Genomic DNA, 23,867 nt, shown 5'->3' on the forward strand with positions numbered 1-23,867 from the left:
TCTTCATGATTTTCACTAGTTTTCTGCACTAAAGCAAACCAGTCTTTCCATGTTAACTCCATAATGCATGCTTACACACACACACACACACACACACACACACACACACACACACACATATTAAAACTTTAACAGATGGATTTTGACTAAATGTAATTGTAAATGTTAAAATAATGATTTTATAAAGTCTAAATATGAATTATAGAAACAATATGACAAAATAACTATTTTAAACAGCAGGGGGCAGTAAAATACCACTTATTGGCTTAATATGCCATTGTATTCATATTATTTTCACCTTTTTAAACTGTTATAGAGTCAAATTTTGTCCGATCTGTCTGAAATTTTTCGTGCTTGTTCAGAGTGATATTTCACATGTTCTGACTTGTTTTTAAGAAGATCTGAGCATCTTAAAAGATATAAGCTTTCGGGGACACTTGGTTTGACCCCTATTATAGCCATCCAAATGAAGTAGTTCAACTTTTTCTGATAATTACTGATCTAGAGAGTCCAGAGAATTGTACTGCACTAGTTTTGAACATTATTATATGAAAATTATATGATCATAGATGGAAAAGACCATTTACAGCCAATGCAGGCAATTTACCATAGGCAATATATGGTTTTAAAGCTTTTTAACAGTTATAGCGCCACCTTTGGTCCGATCTCCATAAAATTTGGCATGCTTCTTAATGATGTTATGTCACATATGCTCACCAATTTTTGTGAAGTTCTGAGTTTTCATTTAGGATTTATAGGCTTTTTAATGTATTTTGCCACGCCCATTTTATAAATGACCCTATTACAGCCATCCAAATGCAAAAGTTCAACTTTTTTTTGATAATTATTGATCTAGAGAGTCCAGAGAATTGTCCTAGACTGGTCTGGTTCCGATCGGGCAAAAAACCTAGGACTAGTTCGCAAAAGTAGGTTTTTTACATATTCATGAATATTTAATGAACGGTTTGATTGACAGCAATGGTTCTTGAGGCAAAGTTGTTCAGCATGAGCAGATCTATCAAATGATATGCATTTTGTGACGATAAGTGTAACACCACGTGATTACAGAGCCATAAAACTCGTTAGCGCCAACTAGTGGCCGATTTCTTTCAAAATTCTTACAGACCTCTAGGGCCATGAGTCGAACATGCCCATCGAGTTTCGTTCCGATCGGCCTCCATTAACCTTGTCTAATAGGTGCTCAACTTTATTGGCCAATGGCGGCCATGTTTTTTGAGATACACCAATGTCCTCATAGACATACATGACACCTTGGACCAAGACACTGCATACCAATTTTCAAGTCAATCTGACTAATGGTCAGGTGGTTATAGCCCTTTTCATGTTTTTTTCATGTTATAGCGCCACCTAGTGCTCAATCGTCGCGATTTTTTTACTGTGACCCCAGACTGAACCCATACACATGTGTACCAAGTTTGGTTAAGCTATCTCATTTACTTTTTGAGTTATAGCCGTTTTAGAAAAATAGGCTCCGCCCACAACGTTCATTTTATGCCCCCTAGCGACCATGAATCAAAATTTCGAGTTTTTTTTGATAATTATTGATCTTCAGACTCCAGAGAACATTTCTGCACTGGTTTGGTTCCGATCGGACAAAAAACCTAGGACTAGTTCGCAAAAGTAGGTTTTTGACAAAATTCAAAATGGCGGAAAATCTATCATGACGGAAATGAAATCGGAGATATACGTTTTGTTCGTCAGGCGTCCAGCTTTCCAATGATATAAGACACTTGAGTCTACGACTTACGGTCTAGGAGTTATGAGCTGTTTCGCGCTTTTGGTTGCTATAGCGCCACCTATGGGCCAATCGGGGTCATAATTTGATAACCTCTCCTCGATTTTTGTACTACCATCTGGCAAAGTTTCAATGCTCTAGCCCTTACGGTTTGGTCTGCACGATGCGTTTTACGGCGGAATAATAATAATAATTAAAGCTGCAAGCAGCATTTATCGGGGTTCAAGCAGTTAAGGCCTTTAAGGCCTTTAAGCACACAAGCATCAAAAGACATCAAGTTTTATTTAGCAAGCATTTAACAACTGACATAATAGACGGAAAAGACCATTTACAGCCAATACAGGCAGTTTACCATGGGAAATATATGGTTTTAAAGCTTTTTAACAGTTATAGCGCCACCTTTGGTCCGATCTCTATAAAATTTGGCATGCTTATTAATGATGTTATGTCACATATGCTCACCAATTTTTGTGAAGTTCTGAGTTTTCATTTATGATTTATAGGCATTTTAGTGTATTTTGCCACGCCCCTTTTTATAAATTACCCTATTACAGCCACCCAAATGCAAAAGTTCAACTTTTTTTCAATAATTATTGATCTAGAGAGTCCAGAGAATTGTCCTAGACTGGTCTGGTTCCGATCGGGCGAAAAACCAGGGACTAGTTCGCAAAAGTAGGTTTTTAACATATTCATGAATATTTAATGAACGGTTTGATTGACAGCAATGGTTCTTGAGGAAAAGTTGTTCAGCATGAGCAGATCTATCAGATGATATGCATTTTGTGATGATAAGTTTAACACCACGTGATTACAGAGCCATAAAACTCGTTAGCGCCAACTAGTGGCCGATTTCTTTCAAAATTCTTACAGACCTCTAGGGCCATGAGTCGAACATGCCCATCGAGTTTCGTTCCGATCGGACTTCGTTAACGGTGCTCAAATTTCATTGGCCAATGGCGGCCATTTTTTTCGAGATACGGCAATTTCCTTTTAGACATACATGGCCCCTTGGGCCAAGACACTGCATACCAAATTTCAAGTCATTCGGAAAAACGGTCAGGTGTCTATATGTTTTTTTTTGTTTATAGCGCCACCATGTGGCCAATCGACGCAATTTTTTTACTGTGACCTCAGATTGACCTCGTAAACACGTGTGCCAAGTTTGGTGAAGATATCTCATTTACTTCTCGAGTTATAGCCATTTTAGTAAAATAGGCTCCTCCCACAACCTTAATTTATCACCCCCTAGCGACCAGGAATCGGAATTCCGACTTTTTTTCAATAATTATTGATCTTCAGACTTCAGAGAACAATTCTGCTCTGGTTTGGTTCCGATCGGACGAAAAACCAGGGACTAGTTTGCAAAAGTAGGTTTTTGACAAAATTCAAAATGGCGGAAAATCTATCATGACGGAAATAAAATCGGAGATATACGTTTTGTTCGTCAGGCGTCCAGCTTTCCAATGATATAAGACACTTGAGTCTATGACTTATCGTCTAGGAGTTATGACCAGTTTCGCGCTTTTGGTTGCTATAGCGCCACCTATGGGCCAATCAGCGTCATAATTTGATAACCTCTCCTCGATTTTTGTACTACCATCTGGCCAAGTTTCAAGTCTCTAGCACTTACGGTTTGGGCTGCACGATGCGTTTTACGGCGGAAGAATAATAATAATAATAATAATAATAATAATAATAATAATAATAAAAATCAGTACAATTACAATAGGGTTTCAGCACTTCGTGCTTGAACCCCTAATAATTAAAGCTGCAAGCAGCATTTATCGGGGTTCAAGCTATTAAGGTGTTTAAGGTTTTTAAGCACAAAAGCATCAAAAGTTATAAAGTTTTATTTAGCAAGCATGTAACCACTGACATAATAGATTAGAAAGACCATTTACAGCCAATGCAGGCAATTCACCATAGGTAATATATGGTTTTAAAGCTTTTTAACAGTTATAGCGCCACCTTTGGTCCGATCTCCATAAAATTGTGCATGCTTGTTAATGATGTTATGTCACATATGCTCACCAATTTTTGTGAAGTTCTGAATTTTCATTTAGGATTTATAGGTTTTTAATGTATTAAAAACCTAACGCCCCTTTTATAAATTACCCTATTACAGCCACTCAAATGCAAAAGTTCAACTTTTTTTATATAATTATTGATCTAGAGAGTCCAGAGAATTGTCTTAGACTGGTCTGGTTCCGATCGGGCAAAAAACCTAGGACTAGTTCGCAAAAGTAGTTTTTTTACATATTCATGAATATTTAATGAACTGTTTGATTGACAGCAATGGTTCTTGAGGCAAAGTTGTTCAGCATGAGCAGATCTATCAAATGATATGCATGTTGTGACGATAAGTATAACACCATGTGATTACAGAGCCATAAAACTCGTTAGCGCCAACTAGTGGCCGATTTCTTTCAAAATTCGTACAGACCTGTAGGGCCATGAGTCGAACATGCCCATCGAGTTTTGTTCCGATCGGCCTCCGTTAACCTTGTCTAATAGGTGCTCAACTTTATTGGCCAATGGCGGCCATGTTTTTTGAGATACACCAATGTCCTCATAGACATACATGGCACCTTGGACCAAGACACTGCATACTAATTTTTCAGTTGTTAATTATCTTATTTACTACTATAGCCATTTTAGTTATGGAGTTACTGCTCCTCCCATAACGTATGTTTTGACACCCCTTAATAATCGTGAGTTGAAATTTCAACTTTTTTTTGATAATTATTGATAATCAGACTTACAAACAGTTTACAAACAGTTTTGTATTATGAACCTTAACTACTATAATGTAATCAAAGTCAATAATGTTAATAAAAAGGTAATATAATGTTTACTTGACTGATAGGAACGCTTTTTCTGTTATCGCTTAGCAACATAGAACCTCAACGCAAAGCTCGTTCTGTGTGATCAGGGCCTTTAAAAGCAGTGCTGTGCGCCTCGTGTTTTTAAACCTGAAAAATTTGTTTGGTGTGATCAGAGCCTAATATTACATTTATTTGAATGCATTTGTGAGAGTGTGATTTTGCTGTATGTGAAGGGTATTTTTACTAATAGTGAAGCTGTAGTTTATATTTGTGGTGAAGATATCTGTAGTAATAATAAAAAAATTATAAAAAAATTAAGAATTACATTTGCAAATAATACTTTACATTATTACATTATTATTACATTAACATGATTTGCATAGAAATAATATCAATAATATATGCACAGTATAGACAGATTAGAGATATAGGTCTGTGTTTTACATAAATATCAATATATTCAATGCGAAGTGCAATAATACAGTCAATACAACGAAACAACTGTAAAATAAACAACTGACCCTGTATGATAATAACCCTGTGGCTAATGCTAATTAACTTATTTCTAAAGCCAAATTATAGCCGCATTCAAATACTCAGAACTGGGATTCAATTTTATTCCTAATTTCTTTGATCAAAGTTGTCATTTCACATTTGAAAGTATCAAATGCCCTTCTTGAAAAAAGAAACATATCAGAGAGCATTCCTTTTCAAAATCATTAGTAAAATATCATTTTTCAGCTAGGTGGTAGCAGGTGGAGCTTAGAGCTTGCAATCATGTTATCATCATGATAATTAATGAGATTAAAACCATGTTTTTGTTTCAAACTTATTTTATAATGCAAGTTGAGTTTTTTAAATAACCTTGTGTTAATTGATTTGGCTTTGGATTAAAAAAAAATCAGAGATAAGATATATATTTTTATAGTATTCTGGACAATGATAAAGGCTTAATCGAATAGCATCGCATTATAAATATAATATATCATTATGAAAATACCCAACATGGCTTGAAGAAAACAGATAAATCATATATTGTTTGCAGTCATGTTTATTGTCTACAAATTATCTTTATCTGCATTTTACAGCAATCTCTGGAAGCTTTGTTTTTGTCATGGAGTTCCTGGAATGTGACATGATATGTGTCTTCTTCATGTGTTCCATATATGGATTAAATGTGCACATGGTGCTCTCAGGTTGCCAGTGTGTATTAAAAACACAGTACATCTGAGTATCTAGTGCTCATTATGCTACAGTGCACGATTGCAACGGGGAAAGTATGAAAGCTTGACAACAACAGTTCATATATCAATATTGTAACTAATAGAAATAACCTTAAATAATGTATAGTTATCTTATGGGCATCTTTCCGTCTATTATGTATAGTTACTTTTTAAACATGAAACTCGCATTCAGTATGACACACGAGCGATTGCCGTGGTAATGAACAACCTGCTTGTTAAAGCAAATGTATAATCCTGTATCTGAGGCAAAATGACTAAATATGAAGTGTGAGTTATATATTTCTAACTCCAAACAATTGGCCACTGAAACAGCTGATAAAATCTTTCTTTGATTCAATGCATGATTATTAGCCTGACTACGTCAGACTTCCTACTTCCGCTAATTTCATTTCGCTCCTGTAGTCAGTCTGAGATAGCAGCCTATCTTTCAGTTTTCCACCGGCCTGAAAACAGCCGGGCCAATCAACGAACAGAGGGCAGGCTGAGAGCCGTGACGTAGACGCTGATTGTACTGTGGATGCGTAGATTTACTTCACATAATCTGCAAAAGTCATTCACAGCCATAGACAGTATATAAACACAGCCATGTTCACTCCGGTATTTCGCTCGATGGTTTAGTTTTTGCATCATACATGCGTTTACAGTGGAAGTTAGATGCGGCTGAGCATGCGCATAACACACGCCATAACCAAACGTTATGTGATTGGCTTACGGGTAACCAATGATTTTAAACTTCAGACAAGCGCCCCCCCGCGAGAGAGAAAACACTTCTCTATTATGCCATTCCAGACTCTGTCTACGAAGCAAAGTGAAGTAGCAGAGTCTGGTATTACCAGGCTACATGATTATAACTTGTCACTCAAATTAACCGATCGCATTTTACTGATGCAAAAGACACGCACGTGCACACGCACTGAGAGGGAGCGTAGTGTGTCGGTGTTCACCGAGCTATGTAAAATAATGGCGCAGTTACAAGGTGTGTATAATTTACACTACTTAGTCAACACTAACAGTAGCTGCTGTTTGGTTTTCATACTGCTGTTCTCCTAGTCACTTTTGAACTTGATGAACTTTACACTTCTGAACATCTGTTGATTAAAGCTTTAGGTGACGGGTTGCCAGATATCACAAAAAGAGCTAAATGTTTTGCAAGCCCTTTAAAATGCAGTATAATAAGCAGACATGGCAAATAATGTACCGGGAAAACATTTAAACATAACTAGTATTTAGTAATATTCTACCAAATTAAAAGGAAGTAACTAATTTATTATGAATAGAATAGGCTAGTTTAATAAACATTTTTTTTTAGATATTATAAACTGATTGATGAATTAAAACAATAACATGAGATTGAAAAATTATTCAGCAACACTTTATTTAAAGTTTGAGTTGTATTTAATATCAATCAGTTGGGGGCAGTTAAAAGTTAAAAGTTGATGAGAGTGTTTTGTTTACTATATTTAGCTATTAAAAACAGTTTAACAAATAAATAATTTACCAAATAAAATAAAATTTGAACAAAGTGAAGTACTGGTACTTTTCATTTCTAAAGTATTTCGGTTTATTTATTATACAAAGCCCTTTCTGTCGATTTTTCGAGAATAACTATATAAATATATAACTATATCGTGAAATAGAATTTTGGTCATACCGCCCACCCCTAGTCATCATGAGCGTTAACAGGTTAATATGTTATAGCATTTTGGTTTACAAGGACATTTTTTACAAGGACATTTTTCATTTATGACATAGGGGGTGTGGCAATAGTTTTCATAATGTAGGTCAAACTAGTAGATATACCTGTAGACACTTACACAGACATTTTTGTAGATCTAGATACAATAATTGAAATAAATGATAGATAGATGTAACCTTCCACAGTCCGGTATACATGCTGGTAAAAAGGAGATGTGGTATCCCAGCAGTATTAAAGGCTGAAGATGATAGTGAAGATGATAGTTCCCTTCCCCTGAAGATGATAGTTAGTTTCTACAAGAATCATTTGTTATATAGCGAGGTGCCTCCAATTAATAAGCATATATTCTCAAATGTTTGAGAATAAAAAAACAAATAAAAATAAACAGGTTAACCATAAGAGGTTATAATAATCACTGAGGTTTATTAAAGAAATAATCACCACAACTCTCAATACAATAGTGTTACCATATTCATTTTAGTGACCCAAATACTAAAAAAATGTACTTACTAAAAATACCCAAAAAAGAATTTGTTACCTCAAATACAAGTGAATTACTCTTATTAAAATCAATAAAGACCTTTTTGAAGATATATGACTCTTAAATTGACTCTTTTGAAACAAAATAAATCAAGTTATCTTGTATGTAATGAAATGTTGCATCTTTTATGGCAACACTTGATTCATTATTTCTAATGCTTTCTTTTATCTTGTCTTCTACTTGATATCTATTTATAATACACATAATATACACTTTGTCCTATTGTCCTTACGCTTTGGATAAAAGTCTCTGCTAAATGATTACATGTAATTCAGTTGTAATTAGATGACTCTTAAATTCATTTGTTTAAAACAAAATAACCCTTAAACTGAGTCATTTGAAACTAAATAACTTATAAATTGATTTGCTTGTAACCAAAATAATGTCCTTGTATGTAATGAAATGACTCTTAAATTGACTTGTTCGAAACAAAATAACTGTTAAATTGCTCGCTTGTGACCAAAAGACTCAATGTCCTTATATGGAATCAAATGACTCTTAAATTGATTCATTCGAAAGAAAATGACTCTTAAACTGACTCATTTGAAACTGATTCACTTGTAACCCTGTCTTGTCTGTCTTCCCTGTTTGTTTGTTTGTTTGTTTGTTTGTGCTTCTTGTGCTATGTCGATGAGGTTGGCTGGCTCGTGTATTAGCATGTATGTAATATTTCAATCCTTTTTTTATTTTGTAATTTATTTATTTTTTAGGTGTGGCATTAAGATCTGTCCAGGGACAGCAGATGTAAAATAGCCTTTGGGCTAATTCTGGCACACTGTACATTTAATTATGTATTATTAGTGTGCATTGTCCCTGTTAAATAAACCTGAGAAAAAAAACAAAAAAACATTGAAATGTCCTTGTTTGGAATCAAATGACTCTTAAATAGACTTGTTTCCTTAAACCAAACATAATTGGTTCACTCATTACAAATCTTGTTCATGAGTAAACATATTTTGTTAGTGTGTATTTAATTTTTTTTATAGCCTGCGCATTTAAAAAAAAAAAAAAAAAGCCTACATAGATAACAAAATGTTTTCTGCAAGTCTTGTTTTTAGAAGTATTTTCATGAAGATTAATTGTAATTGTAATGTGTTTTTATAATTCCATCCACTAGATGGTGCGTGATGTATTGTCTTTCCGTTTTGACCGGAAAGGAAGCCATTTTGTCTACTTTCTGGAAAGGTAAGAATCGCATTGCTGATGCTCTGTGTGTAATCTTAATCATCTATGTATTAATCTTAATCATCTTTACCTTTTTTAGCCCTGTTTAAATTGTTTTTTGTCTGTTTGAATGTTTTGGGTTTGTATTTTGTGATTAATTGTATAAAGGCATCGTTTTATTACAGTACTAAATTCATGTAATTCATCTGGCCAGCGTTTTGATTAGAAGAACATATTTTGCGATTTATTTATGATAATGTATGATCTTGTAAATTCTATAGATTTAGAGGTTAATGTGTCTGTACAGCGTATGGCTGAGCAAGTTTTTAGTACGAGTAATGAAAAATGCATAACATGCAGGACGTGATTGTTGTTGAAATGAGTTATTAACCTGGGAAAACGTAGTCGATTTGTGTTTGTAATGATTATAGCATGATTCTGAATTCAGTTGCATTTTGCACCCTATCGAAGTCGAAACATTGCTGTTGAATAAAGGTCTTGGCTAGTATTGTTGAATGCGTCGGTCATGTTTTAAGTGAACGCATCAGCGCATGAGGTCTTAAAGCGAAAGTGTCATCGCGTGCATCAGTGCATGAGGTCTTAAAGCGAAAGCGTCATCGCGTGCATCAGTACATGAGGTCTTAAAGCGAAAGCGTCATCGCGTGCATCAGTACATGAGGTCTTAAAGCGAAAGTGTCATCGCGTGCATCAGTGCATGAGGTCTTAAAGCGAAAGCGTCATCGCGTGCATCAGTACATGAGGTCTTAAAGCGAAAGCGTCATCGCGTGCATCAGTACATGAGGTCTCGAAAGCGTCATCGCGTGCATCAGTACATGAGGTCTTAAAGCGACAGTGTCATCGCGTGCATCAGTGCATGAGGTCTTAAAGCGACAGTGTCATCGCGTGCATCAGTGCATGAGGTCTTAAAGCGACAGTGTCATTGCGTGCATCAGTGCATGAGGTCTTAAAGTGACCGTGTCATCGCGCGCATCAGTACATGAGGTCTTAAAGCGACAGTGTCATCGCGTGCATCAGTGCATGAGGTCTTAAAGCGACAGTGTCATCGCGTGCATCAGTGCATGAGGTCTTAAAGCGACAGTGTCATCGCATGCATCAGTGCATGAGGTCTTAAAGCGACAGTGTCATCGCGTGCATCAGTGCAGAAGGTCTTAAAGCGACAGTGTCATCGCGTGCATCAGTGCATGAGGTGTTAAAGCGACAGTGTCATCATGTGCATCAGTGCACGAGATCTTAAAGTGATAGTGTCATTAAAACAACGGAAGTTGAAATAAAAAATAAATGTATATTCAATTTATATATGCAGATTTTTATTATTATTACTTGCATTGTATTGTTAAATGAACAAACTGAAAGTAGAGTATTTTTATTGTATACAATTGATTTGTCTGTATATACACACAAATAATATATATATATATATATATATATCGCGTGCATCAGTGCATGAGGTCTTAAAGCGACAGTGTCATCGCGTGCATCAGTGCATCAGGTCTTAAAGCGACAGTGTCATTGCGTGCATCAGTGCATGAGGTCTTAAAGTGACAGTGTCATCGCATGCATCAGTGCATGAGGTCTTAAAGCGACAGTGTCATCGCGTGCATCAGTGCAGAAGGTCTTAAAGCGACAGTGTCATCGCGTGCATCAGTGCATGAGGTGTTAAAGCGACAGTGTCATCATGTGCATCAGTGCACGAGATCTTAAAGTGATAGTGTCATTAAAACAACGGAAGTTGAAATAAAAAATAAATGTATATTTAATTTATATATGCAGATTTTTATTATTATTACTTGCATTGTATTGTTAAATGAACAAACTGAGAGTATTTTTATTGTATACAATTGATTTGTCTGTATATACACACAAATAATATATATATATATATATATATATAATATTATTATTATTATTATTATTATTGTTATTATTATTGTTATTATTATTATTACTATAACATAAAATCACTTGTATTGTGAAACATTTCTTTTGGTTATATTGACTAGTGTTATTCTGGACACAAATTTGATATTTCATTTAATATATTATATATTTCAAATGGTGTAATACACTATGTGTGTGCGTTTTGTTTTAGCACTAATGTACATGTATGCATCTTCAGTCATAGTTTAAAATAGCTATAATTTAATAATTGGTGTGATATTTTTTGCACGGTGCGGCCTGCATGAGTGGAAAGTCTATATGTGAAATTGTTGTTAAATGTAATTGCTTTTATGTTTTATAAACTTTTTTTTTACTCCTATTTTGCAGAAGACGGTGTAACCTGATTTGAGGTAAGATGTTTCTTTTTCATAATGTAGGTATTGTGATAATATAGGCAATAGTGTGTACAGTATAATAAAACATTTGGGAAAGTTGTGAATGTGAGAGATGGTATTAAAGGGACAGTTCACTTTAAAATGAAAATTCAGTCATGATATAATCACTGTCAAGTTGTTTCAAACATGTATGAATATCTTTCTTCTGCTGAACACAATGGAAGATATTTTGAAGAATGTCAGTTTACTGTCCTTTGTGTTCAGCAGAAGAAAAATTCATACAGGTTTGAAACAACTTGAGGGTGAGTATATAATGACAGAATTTTCATTTTAAAGTGAACTATCCCTTTAATATTAAATGACATGGCATCTGACGCACAGAAGCCAATGGGATGTCACTATGCTTATTGGCACTATCCAGTCTTCATTGGCATGTATCAGTGGATAGTGACATCATGTCACTGACATTATCGTGGAACATGTCACTGTATGCTGTGACACCTCCAGTAGTGACTGATAGCTATACTGATGTAATTGTGACAAAAAATCCTAAATAAATAGCCCAATTTTGTGATATTTTAAATATCAATGAATATTTTTTTTCCAAACTTGTTACTTGTGTCATGTCTGTATTTCATTGGCATGCCACTGAATGTTTTATAATACTAATGCTACTTTAGTCAGTAATAGGGATGTTAACCGATGACCGTTTGACCGATGGTTGACCGTATCAACGTTAACCGATCAAAGTTGTCGTTAGTCGGTTAAAAAGAAAAGAAAAAGTGATCTCTAAATTAGGCTATTATAGACAGTAGACTAAACGCTACTACAGTTAGCCATCTCATTCCAAGATCTTTTTATGTGAAGTGAACAAATCCCTCCAGTGATTCCCACACAGACTCATTCGTGGCGGTGCGCCACAGAATCAACACCGGCCGCCACATATTGCGTTTCGTTATAAAAAAATGTTTTACGCAATTTAAAACACGCAGCGTGTTCATTCAGCTGCATTTCCTTTCCCTGCTCTCCCTCCTTCTCTCTGTCACTCACGCGTCTCTCTCACAAGCAATTTTGTGTCTCGTCAAAGCCTTATTTGATCGGTGAGTGATGTACATGACTTATATTACTGAGTGATGTATATTACTGACAGAACGAGCAGAGAGAGATGCCCGGTCGCGCGCACTCTCACCGTCTTCAAACTGTCTTGCTCTCACTCTCGCTTTCTCGCACATATTAATTAAAATCAATTGAGAATTGACACGATGGTAAAAGATCGGAAGACCGAAGTTCCACGTTGAGCATTCGGATATTGTTTTTTTTCTGAATTAGGCTACTGCTGGGTGTTGTGCAAAAAAAAAAAAAAAAATTTACGTTGCCTTATCTTCTCTGAAAAGCGTTCCGCACATTCAGCTGACATAAAAAAATACTTTCAATAAACAAAACAAAACCTACAAGTCCGCTAATGACACGTCCAATTTGCAAACTAATGACTCCTTTGAACTGATTCAACCAAAACAATCTTTTAGTTTAGACTGTTTGCGGTAAATGCAGTTGTATTGTCGAGGTCAAAACTCTAAATAAACTGTGAATCAAATAAACTTAGCCTACTATAAATAATGTTATGTCCTTTTTTTACTCTTACACTGAATGTTTGGATTTTGTGTGAATCATTTTTGATTAATATTTAATATAATAAAGTTCTGTGTAACAGATTAATGCAGATTATTAACGGAGATTATTATTTGTTCTTTGATTACATACAAGTTCCTCGGCGCCGCGTTTGCGGGACTCATGTTTCGCGCTGTAGGGGATTTTTAAAAAGTGACGTGAGTGTGTGTGTGAGCGGGAGGCAGAGAGATGCGACAGAGTTGCGAAATTGCAGGCGCGGCTCGAAATGGATGTTATTTCAAATAGCGCATCATATTTTAAACTAATCGGTTAACCGGTTTCAACCGGCTAATGAGGCTCGGTGGTCGGTCAAGAATTTTTTTTTGTTTTCGCCATCCCTAGTCACTAATGAGGGTGTCACAACATGTTCTGTGACATGTGCTACGACTATATCAGTATCCACATGGCACAACCTATAGTTTTTGCGTGTACAGACCTACAGACATTTTGCGTGTAGTGTTTAATGTTATATGGGTTTCTTTAGTGCAAAATTTAAATTTTACAGTTAGATCCTTAATGTAAATGTTACAAATTCCCACAAATGTTTTCATTTTGCATTAATGTGTGTCTGCATTAAACTTCAAATATCACTGATCTGGCACCAGTTAAACCAGTTACATTTAGGTTTAACAGTTAAAATTTAATTCAACTATTTTATAAGAATAGTAAGTGTAAAGATATAATAGGGTGTAATTGAATATAAATGTAAGACATTTCTCACAGGTTAAAAAAAAAGAGAAAAACTGAATGTGTGTCACTGTAGAACATTTCTCATATCTATCAACAGTTTGAGTTTCTTTTCTTTATTATCTTTATTTTTAATGTAGAGATTTAAACTCATATAATATATAACAGATATATCCAATTTATATTTTTTTCTTAGCATTCAATTGGCATGTTTGTTTGAAAGACCATATTGGGCAGGATGTGGCATAGTGTGTTTTGTCAAGAAATGAAAATTGGGAAAATGTATTTAAAATATAAATAAGGGGAGGAAAATCAGTTTTCATTGTTATAAATATAAAATAAAACACCATATTTTTACCACGAGATGTCAGTATAACCAAGTAAAACAGGGTTGTGCCATCTGTAGTTGGTTTGAGAAGTGTTTTCAGACGTATTGTTATTTTTGTGGATTCAAAGCATGATGCATTGTTGACTATCTTTGGTTTTTAGTTCACTACCATTGTTATCTATAATACAGTGTTTATTTTAAAGGATAAATAGCATGTAAATTAATGTGATTGTCTTTGTGTGTAGAATTAATTCTGTTCTTTTTGGGTATTATGATCAGCTGAGGTGTCCTACCTAAATAGTTAACAATTTGGTAACAAAAAACAAATAATAATACAGAAGTAATTTTTTTAACATTAAAACATTTTACAATCAAATGATCTTAATGCTTGTATATTTATTTCATCTTTGCATATAATGTAATCATTGTAACAGCAAAAAAAACTGTGTTTATCTGTTTTTAGTTTTTCTTTAATATGTTGTTTATTTACTAGAATACAGTAATGTGTAAGTTAATTTATCTTATTGTGTTTTTGTGTGTACAGATGCCACGCACAAAGCAAGCCCGGCGCTCTGAGGCAGCGAAGAAGAGGATGGCGGACCGGATGGGTGCTGATCCTGAAGAGGCTCTGCCACCTCTTAAAAAATTGGCAGAAATAACTGAACGTTGTGTACATCACAACGGGTGTGACAAAATAACTGAACGTTGTGTACATCACAACGGGTGTGAGAAAGCCAATGAGAAAGCCAATGAGAAAGCCAATGAGAAAGCCAATGAGAAAGCCAATGAGAAAGCCAATGAGAAAGCCAATGAGAAATCTGTTAAGAAACACTTTGATAAACCCATTGACAAACCCTTTGACAAACCCATTGAGCCAAAGTCTATTTCAAAAACTAATATGACCATGAATGATTTCTCTGATTTGTGTCCACAGAAATCTTACATCAGAGGCTCTTTACATCAGGGTGCTAAGTGTTTTGGCGACAATAGTGGCAGGCAATGTGCAGCAAACAGTTTAATTGCAATTTTGATGTGCAAGGTGAAAAATGTTTTGCGATGGACCCAGAGTGACCTGAATGATGTTCTGATGCTTGGAAATGACCTGTACAGTACCATGAGAGACGCTGGCAAAATCAACGATCCTATGAATGGCTACATAGAAGTTGCTGAGCTGCCTGACACACACACACTGAATAATTGTTGTTTTTCAATAAAGTATTCTTCTGTGTCATATACTGGGTTGTTTGGAATTAATCGATATGATGAAGGTCTGCAAGGTGTTGCCATGTCATTTGATGATGCATTACATGAAGCATTCCAGAGGTTTGATGCGTGTTTGGTAAACATAAGGCAAACCATATGTGCAGCTGTCAGACAAGGTTCGTGGTATGCAGTGATTGATCCACATGCACGACTCAGTGATGGAACAGTTTCAGCTCGTGGTAAGAGTGTAGTGGTTTTCCATCCTAGCATAGACTCTTTGGTCATTCATTTCAGGAGACTGGGTGCATCCTTGAAAGCATATAATCGTCCATTTGAGGTAACTGGGGTGCAGGCAAATGTGATTGACAACCACAGTCAGCATGATCGATTGGTGTGCCATCCAGTGGTGGAGGAAAATACTGAAGCAGAAAGAGTGAGTAAAGGTGTAAACTCAGAAATGGCAAGTTGCAGTCACTCTATTACTGATTTCATAAGCACAGATCAAATACTTGTGAATGAAACATGTACAGAAGAGAACACAGTAATGTCTCAATTCCCAAGAAATGAAAATGCAGCTGATGTTGACTTTATTTCACAAACTGACAGTGTTTCTTGGACTGATTTCACAAGCACAGATCAAATAAAGAAAACAGGACTGTTTTCTACCTGCCCTAATGAAGATGCAGCTGATGTTGAATTTATTTCTCAAACTGACAGTGTTTCTTTTCAGTTTAGTCCATTAACAGTACAGCAACAAAAAAGTATTTGCTTGAAACTGAACATAGTGCACGTTGTAAAAGAACAGAATAATCCAAATGAGATTGTTGAAATGGCTGAACCTTGTGAAACCAAAGATATTGTGGGTGATGGTAACTGCTTTTTCAGATCAGTAGCTTATGTTGTAAGTGGAAGTGAACGAGAACACAGAAAACTTAGACGTTCTGTTGTAACACACATTCTCCAGAATGCAGGAAGGTACAGTCAGTATCTCAGACAAGGACACACTTCAGTTGCAAACTACATTGACAGTTCTAGAATGAAATATGTCGGAACTTGGGCAACAGAGCTGGAAATACAAGCAGCCAGTGATTTAATTGGTGTGGACATATTTACATTCAGTGAAGAGAAATGGCTTAAATATTCAGCCTCAAATTTGTTATCTAATAGTAATAGCTGTCAACACAAGGGGATTTACTTGAAACATGTTAATAGCTGTCATTATGAAGTTGTTGTATGTGTAAAAACAAAAGATGGTAGTTGTTCTTCAATTTGTAAATCACCATTTGAAGCTTCAGTGTTCAATGCATCATTAAATGCTAAGTCAGACCCACGTAAGCTTTATAGACAGAAAGTCCAATACTGCAGTAATCAGGACTTAAAAGAGGGTAAAAAAATGGAGGCAAAGAAAAGATATAATGATGAAATGTACAAAGAGAAAAAACATAAATCCAGCATTGAAAAGTACAAGCAGAATAAAGAGTTTCAAGAAAAAGTAAAGAAATATAGCACAGATAAATACAAAGAAGACATATCACACAGACAATCAGTCAAACAGTACAGCATTGACAAATACAAAGATGACATATCACACAAACAATCAGTCAAACAGTACAGCATTGACAAATACAAAGAAGACATATCACACAGACAATCAGTCAAACAGTACAGCATTGATAAATACAAAAAAGACATATCACACAGACAATCTGTCAAAGAGTACAGTATTAAAAAATATAATGAAAGTGAAATGCACAAGTCTAATGTGATTGATTACAACACAGAAAAGTATAAAAATGATATTAGTTTTGCCAGTAGTATTAAAATTAGAAATGCTGAAACTCGACGAGATGCACAAATTAAAAGGAAAGAGATTGACTGTGTAATTGAACAATTTAAAGAAAAAATATCAACAGGTCCTGACTATGTCTGTTCAGTTTGTCATCGTTGTTGCTTTAAAATGCAAGTCAAACGTTGTAAAATAAATAAATATGTACAAAAATCGGTCCATGCTGGCTATATTGCAGAAAAATGTATAACACTGAATTATCTGCATACGTGTAATAAAACCTGCGGTGAAGATTGTGTTTATAAAAATACTCCAGCTGAATCTCTGTGGATTTGTCACACATGTGATAGAAAGATTAGTGAAGGTAAAATGCCTGCTGAAAGTGTAGCAAATAATCTCACTCTGGATCCAATTCCTGTTGAATTGAGCTGTTTAAACTCACTTGAAGCACATCTAATAGCAATGCATATTCCATTCATGAAGATGCTGGCTTTACCACGAGGTGGACAGAATGGGGTTCATGGACCAGTGACTTGTGTTCCATCTAATGTGATAGATGTGGTGAATGTTTTACCAAGATCAGAAAATGATGATTTAATGATACGAGTAAAACTTAAGAGGAAATTGACGTACAAAGGACATTATGAATATAAATTTGTGCACACTGATCATGTCAAAACTGCTTTGGCATACTTAAAAGAAAATAACAAATGGTATACGGATGTAGAGTTTAATGAAACTTGGATTAACCCTCTAAGTAAAACAGAAGAACAGATCACTGATCAAAGTGATAACAATGAACAAGATTTGGATGCATGTCAGGACATGTGTGTTGATAAAGAGCACAATATTGAGAATGAGGATGAAGAGATCACTGATGAAACACTTCATGATCGACAGCAACATGGTTTGTTTATGGATTCATGTTTACAGCCAGTAGACATTGCACAAGAGGTTCTAGATCAACATTTTGATGGAATTATGTCACTTGCACCAGCAGAGGGCAATAATCCAGTGAGAATGTTAATGGATGAAACTAATGAAGCCAAATGTTTTCCAGTTCTCTTCCCAAAAGGAACAGGTACATTTCATGATCAACGACCTGAAAAATTAACGCTGTCTAGATATTTAAATAATAGAATCCTAAATGCAGATGGACGTTTTGCTCAAAATCTAGACTATATATTTTATGGACAATATTTGTCTGAGCTTAATCAAGTTATTTCAAATGTATCTATTACTTTGCGAAAAGGCCATGACACAAGCAACAAAACAAAAATTACTGCAGAAATGCTGACAAACAAAGAGTCATTGCAAAAGATTTTAAATTTTGATCAGGGTTATAAATTCTTGAAGCCAGTGAGAGGGAGTCCTGTTTTTTGGCAAAGTGTTCAAAAAGATTTGTTTGCAATGGTGAGACAATTAGGTATCCCAACATGGTTTTGCTCATTTTCATCAGCAGACTTGCGGTGGCCAGAGCTAATGCAATCTATTGTGAAAAAAGAGGGCTGTGAAACTCCTATTGATGAACTGGACTGGTCTGATAGATGTGAAATGCTTAAACGCAATCCTGTAACTGCTGCCAGAATGTTTGATCATCGATTTCATTGCTTTCTAAAAGATGTGATCATGTCGCCAGCCCAGCCAATTGGAAAAATAATAGATTATTTCTATCGAATTGAATTTCAACAGCGTGGATCCCCTCATACACATTGTCTCTTTTGGGTTGAAAATGCACCTCAAGTGGACAGAGATGAAGATGATGAAGTTGTAGCATTTGTTGATCAATATGTCACTTGTGAAATGCCACCTGAACAGGAGGAAGACATGCATGAAATTGTGAGCACTGTCCAACAACACAGCAAAAGACATTCAAAAACATGTAAAAAAAAAGGAACTGTGTGTAGATTTAACTTTCCACGTCCACCAAGCAACAATACTTTCATTACAAGAAGCAGCAAGAGTGATAAAGATGAAAAAGAAACAGATGATGAAAAAAATGAAAGTAAATGCAAAAAGACAAACAACTGCCAAGAAATATCAAAAGAGCTAGCTGAAGCTATAATGAAAAGAGTGAGAGAATGTTTGTTGAATAGTGATGCTGTCTTTGACTCAGTTGACTCTATGTTTGCATCTATTGGTATAAATCAGGAGACATTTGAAATGGCTTACAATAAAATGACGAAAAAAACAAGTGTTGTGTTGAAAAGAAAGCCAAATGATGTATGGGTGAATCAATATAACCCAGATCTTTTACGATGCTGGAATGCAAACATGGACATACAGTTTGTTGTTGACGCTTATTCATGTATAGTATACATAATTTCGTATATTTCCAAAGCTGAGAGAGAAATGGGATTGCTGTTGGCTAACGCTCAAAAAGAATCACACAATCAAGGTAATATGGATGCTAAACAGGCTTTAAGAAAACTAGGAAGTGTGTTTTTACATAATCGAGAGGTCTCAGCTCAAGAGAGTGTGTATCGACTGACTAACATGAAACTAAAAGAAGGATCAAGGAAAGTGGTGTTTATTCCAACTGGTACTAATCAAATAAGAATGAGTGTACCCTTAAACACCATACATAAAAAAGCTGAATGTGGAGAAGATGATGGCGATGGCATTTGGATGAAAAGCATCTCAGACAGATACAGAGCCCGTCCACATACAGATGAATTCAGTGGAATGTGTTTAGCAACCTTTGCATCAGAATACAGAGTTTTGACTGCATCTGAAAAATGTTCAGACAGAGTAAGACTGGAAAATGACATGGGGTATGTGAGAAAAAGAACTCGTACAGACTCTGCCATTGTGCGATATGCTCGTTTTTCACCCACTAAAAATTCTGAAAATTATCATCAAAGTATTTTAGAATTGTTTTTGCCTCATTTTGTGCGAGATCAATTGAAACCAACGAATTTCACTACATATAAGGATTTTTATGAGACTGGATTTGTAACAATTTCAGATGATCAGCTTGAGTCAGTCAAAATGATAGTGGACCGTAATATGGGAAAGTTTGAGAAAGAAGCAGACACAATACAAAGAGCTCAAGATGATCTAGAACAACATGGACCAATGGAAGATGCTTGGGCCCAAATCTGTCCAGAAGCAGAACTTGAACGTCTCGAATGTCTGGAGAGTAAGAAAGACCAAATAGAAACAGAAGAAGGTGATGATATCATTCCTGATCTATTACCAAAAGTGGGTACTTCCAAAATAGAAAACAATCCATCAGCAATGACTAAGCAAGATGCCATGGATTTACTGCGTTCTTTGAATGAAAAGCAGTCAGAAGTCTTTTACAAAGTGCGGCAATGGTGTTTAGCAAAAGTGCAAGGTGAAAATCCAGATCCATTTCATGTGTTCATATCTGGTCCAGGAGGTGTTGGAAAATCAGTACTGATTAAAGCCATCTATTATGAAGCCTCTCGCATACTTTCAAAGTTAACAGACAACCCAGATGAGACACATGTGCTATTAAGTGCTCCTACTGGTGTGTCCGCGTATCAGATTAATGGGTCTACAGTACATTCCAGTCTCTGCATTGGAATAAATGCTTCACTGCCATATCAACCACTTGGAGATGAAAAAATGAATTCCCTGAGAGCCAAACTTGGAAAACTGCAGATATTAATAATTGATGAAATTTCAATGGTTGATCATAAACTTCTAGCATATATTCATGGAAGATTAAGACAGATCAAACAAACAGGTGATTACTCTGCATTCGGAAAAGTTTCTGTCATAGCAGTTGGAGATTTTTATCAGCTGTCTCCTGTCAAAGGAAAACCACTTTACACCGAACCAGTGAACAGTGTGAATCTTTGGGAAACTAACTTTAGTTTGGTTGTACTTACAGAGATCATGCGTCAGAAGGACAAACAGTTTGCAGAATTATTAAATCGTTTAAGGCAACGTAAAAAAGATGAAGTTATGCTTGAAGAAGATATTACTATGCTAAAATCATGTGAAACAGGTGATGGTGATGAGAGTACAGATATCCATATTTATGCTACTAATAGTGAGGTTGATGAACATAACCTAAAAATGGTGCACAAAATATGCTCTGACACAGTTACTGTGAACGCCCAGGATTTTGAGAGAAATGCTAAAACTGGCCGAATGGAAAAAAAGGATGGGTTTCATCTCAGAGTTCACAACAGTTCTTTGGAAAAAACACTTGAATTAGCGATCAATGCTCGAGTAATGCTACTGAAAAATATCAATGTATCAGATGGTCTTGTGAATGGAATTTTTGGAACAATTAAAGAATTCTATTATGAAAATGATGAAATATTTCCATCAAAAATATACATTGAATTTGATGATGAACGAGCTGGTAAAGAAGCTAGAGGTAAAAATCCATGTGTAAAACCTGGACTGGAGAAAAGCACAGCAATTGAGCCTGAAGAAGAGAAAGTAACAAGCAGTGGTGGTGTGAGGAGACAGTTTCCTTTGAAATTGGCATGGGCTTCCACAGTTCACAAAGTGCAAGGTCTGACAGTGAACAAAGCTGTTGTTTCATTGAAAAAGATATTTGCTCCAGGACAAGCATATGTAGCATTAAGTCGAGTGACCTCTCTTGATGGTCTTATAATAGAAGATTTCACAGAGAAAGCTATTTTTGCAAAAGACAACATTGAGGAAGCTCTACAGAGAATGCCTCCTTTCATTGATCCATGTGAAACCACAGAAAACATACAATTTCAAATAATGCTACACAATGTCCAAGGGCTCATTCCACATATTTTAGATATTCGGCAAGATAACAGATTTTGTCAAGCAGATATGATTTGTGTAACAGAGACGTGGCTAAAGCCAAACTATTCGGAGAACGATGTCAGTCTTTCTGGATACCACTTCCATGGCAAACCACGAAGTGTTGCATATGACACAAGTGAAGATGTTTTTGCTACACTTAAAAAGGAAAATCATGGTGGTGTTGGCATATATCACAGAGAGAATGTAAAAGCTTCTTTAGTTCATTTACCATGTATTAACATTGAATGTCTAATGTGCCATACACAAGACTTAAACACAACTGTAGCAGTCGTGTACAGACCATCATCATATAACATGCCGTTATTTAGAGAGAACTTGATTACCTTAATTCATCAAATAAACTGCTTATCAGGTGGAAAAATAATTCTAGGAGATTTCAATGAAAACATTTTCAGTAAATCAACTATTCATGATGTCATGCAGCATTTTGGCTTCACACAAATTGTTGAAAATGCAACAACTGAAAATGGCACATTAATTGACCATATATATATTAAAGATATTAACTTAAATAAAATAAAGATTGACATTATGCCCACGTACTTCAGCTATCATGACTGTGTTGTGCTGAAGTGGCTGTTATAATGAAACGTCCAACCAGAAGGGGGGAGGGGGATACAGAGGTGGAAGAATAACACTGGACGGCCTCTGTGGGAATTCTTGCTGCCTTCACGTGCTATCAGAATTAGTGCAAATATTTTTTTTAGAGTTGGAAATTTAACATAATAATTATTGTTGATCAATAAGATTTACGAAATAAGAATCACTATAGATGCTTTCAAAAATACTATTTTTCTGTACAACAAAACACATGAACATGTCAAACCAATAATAATGGCTTATGAAGTCAGAAATAGGACATTTCTGAAAGAAATAGATAAGAATCAGATACTATCAAAAGTACAATTTTTTTGTAGAACAAAACACATTAACATGTCAAACTCATAATCATGGCATAAGAAGTCTGAAATAATACATTTCCGATAGCACGTGAAGGCAGCATTAGACATTGGGATTGTTAGTGGGTGTTAAGGCCACCTACAATACATTTCCATATTCCTGTTGAATTATTATAATGTTAATATTTTATTATTTAAATATACATGTCAAAATTTATATATTTTTTAAATTAAATGGCCTTAACACCCACACAAACATTTTATATTTTTTTATTTATTTATTCATTCATTAATTCATTCATTCATTCATTTTATTTATTTATTTGATGTATTTTATTGTTCAAAATGTCTGTGTAATGTCATTTTACAATGAATATATATGGAGACCTGCATCATACAGTTGGCTAATTTATACTAAAGCACTTCAAAAGGTTAATATTTGCAGCAAAACAATAAATGACAAGATATATAAAAAAGAAGAAAAGACAAAGATGAACTTTAAGAAATATTACAATATCTTTGCAGCTTCATTCTCATCATATTCCAACACTTCAAGTATTGATTAACAGGTAAGACTATTTTTATCTTTTAAATTGGTTATAACTTTCATTGCTCTGTAATATATGTTTTTGGTATAAGGGTATTCTATTAAATACATGCTTGCTTTAAGCACAATGTTTTATAAGTACATAATTCATTTGTATATATATTTTTTAAATACATATAAATAAAAAAAATTGTATAAAAAAAATCCTAATCACATCCTCATTGTCTATAGGTACATTAAATGTCTTACGCTGGTTGATGACCAGATCATCTTCATTATTAGGACAATATTCAACTCCACAACCAGCTGAAGATTACATTCTACAAATCAAGGAAACAGTTTGACTGTAGACAACAATGTCCAGATCATCACATCACCATCACCATCACCATCATCATCACCATCGTGGACTACATCTGTGTGGCTCAGTTCAGCATTCAGATT

General features: G+C 35.1%; 1 protein-coding gene across 1 annotated transcript; it reads left to right on the top strand.

Annotated features, from left to right (window-relative positions):
* Positions 1–11,510: 11,510 nt before the first annotated feature.
* LOC309491653 (uncharacterized protein) lies at positions 11,511–23,841 on the top strand (the record flags this gene model as incomplete). Its single annotated transcript, XM_082190704.1, has 4 exons — positions 11,511–11,535; positions 14,748–15,930; positions 20,161–20,720; positions 23,706–23,841. Coding segments are annotated over exons 2-4 (1,879 nt in total), but the record flags the coding sequence as incomplete, so codon positions are not given.
* Between the last annotated feature and the right edge of the window lie 26 nt (positions 23,842–23,867).

The sequence above is a fragment of the Leuciscus leuciscus genome, assembly GCF_965113295.1.
Source record: "Leuciscus leuciscus genome assembly, contig: HAP1_SCAFFOLD_405, whole genome shotgun sequence".
Lineage (NCBI taxonomy): Eukaryota > Metazoa > Chordata > Actinopteri > Cypriniformes > Leuciscidae > Leuciscus > Leuciscus leuciscus.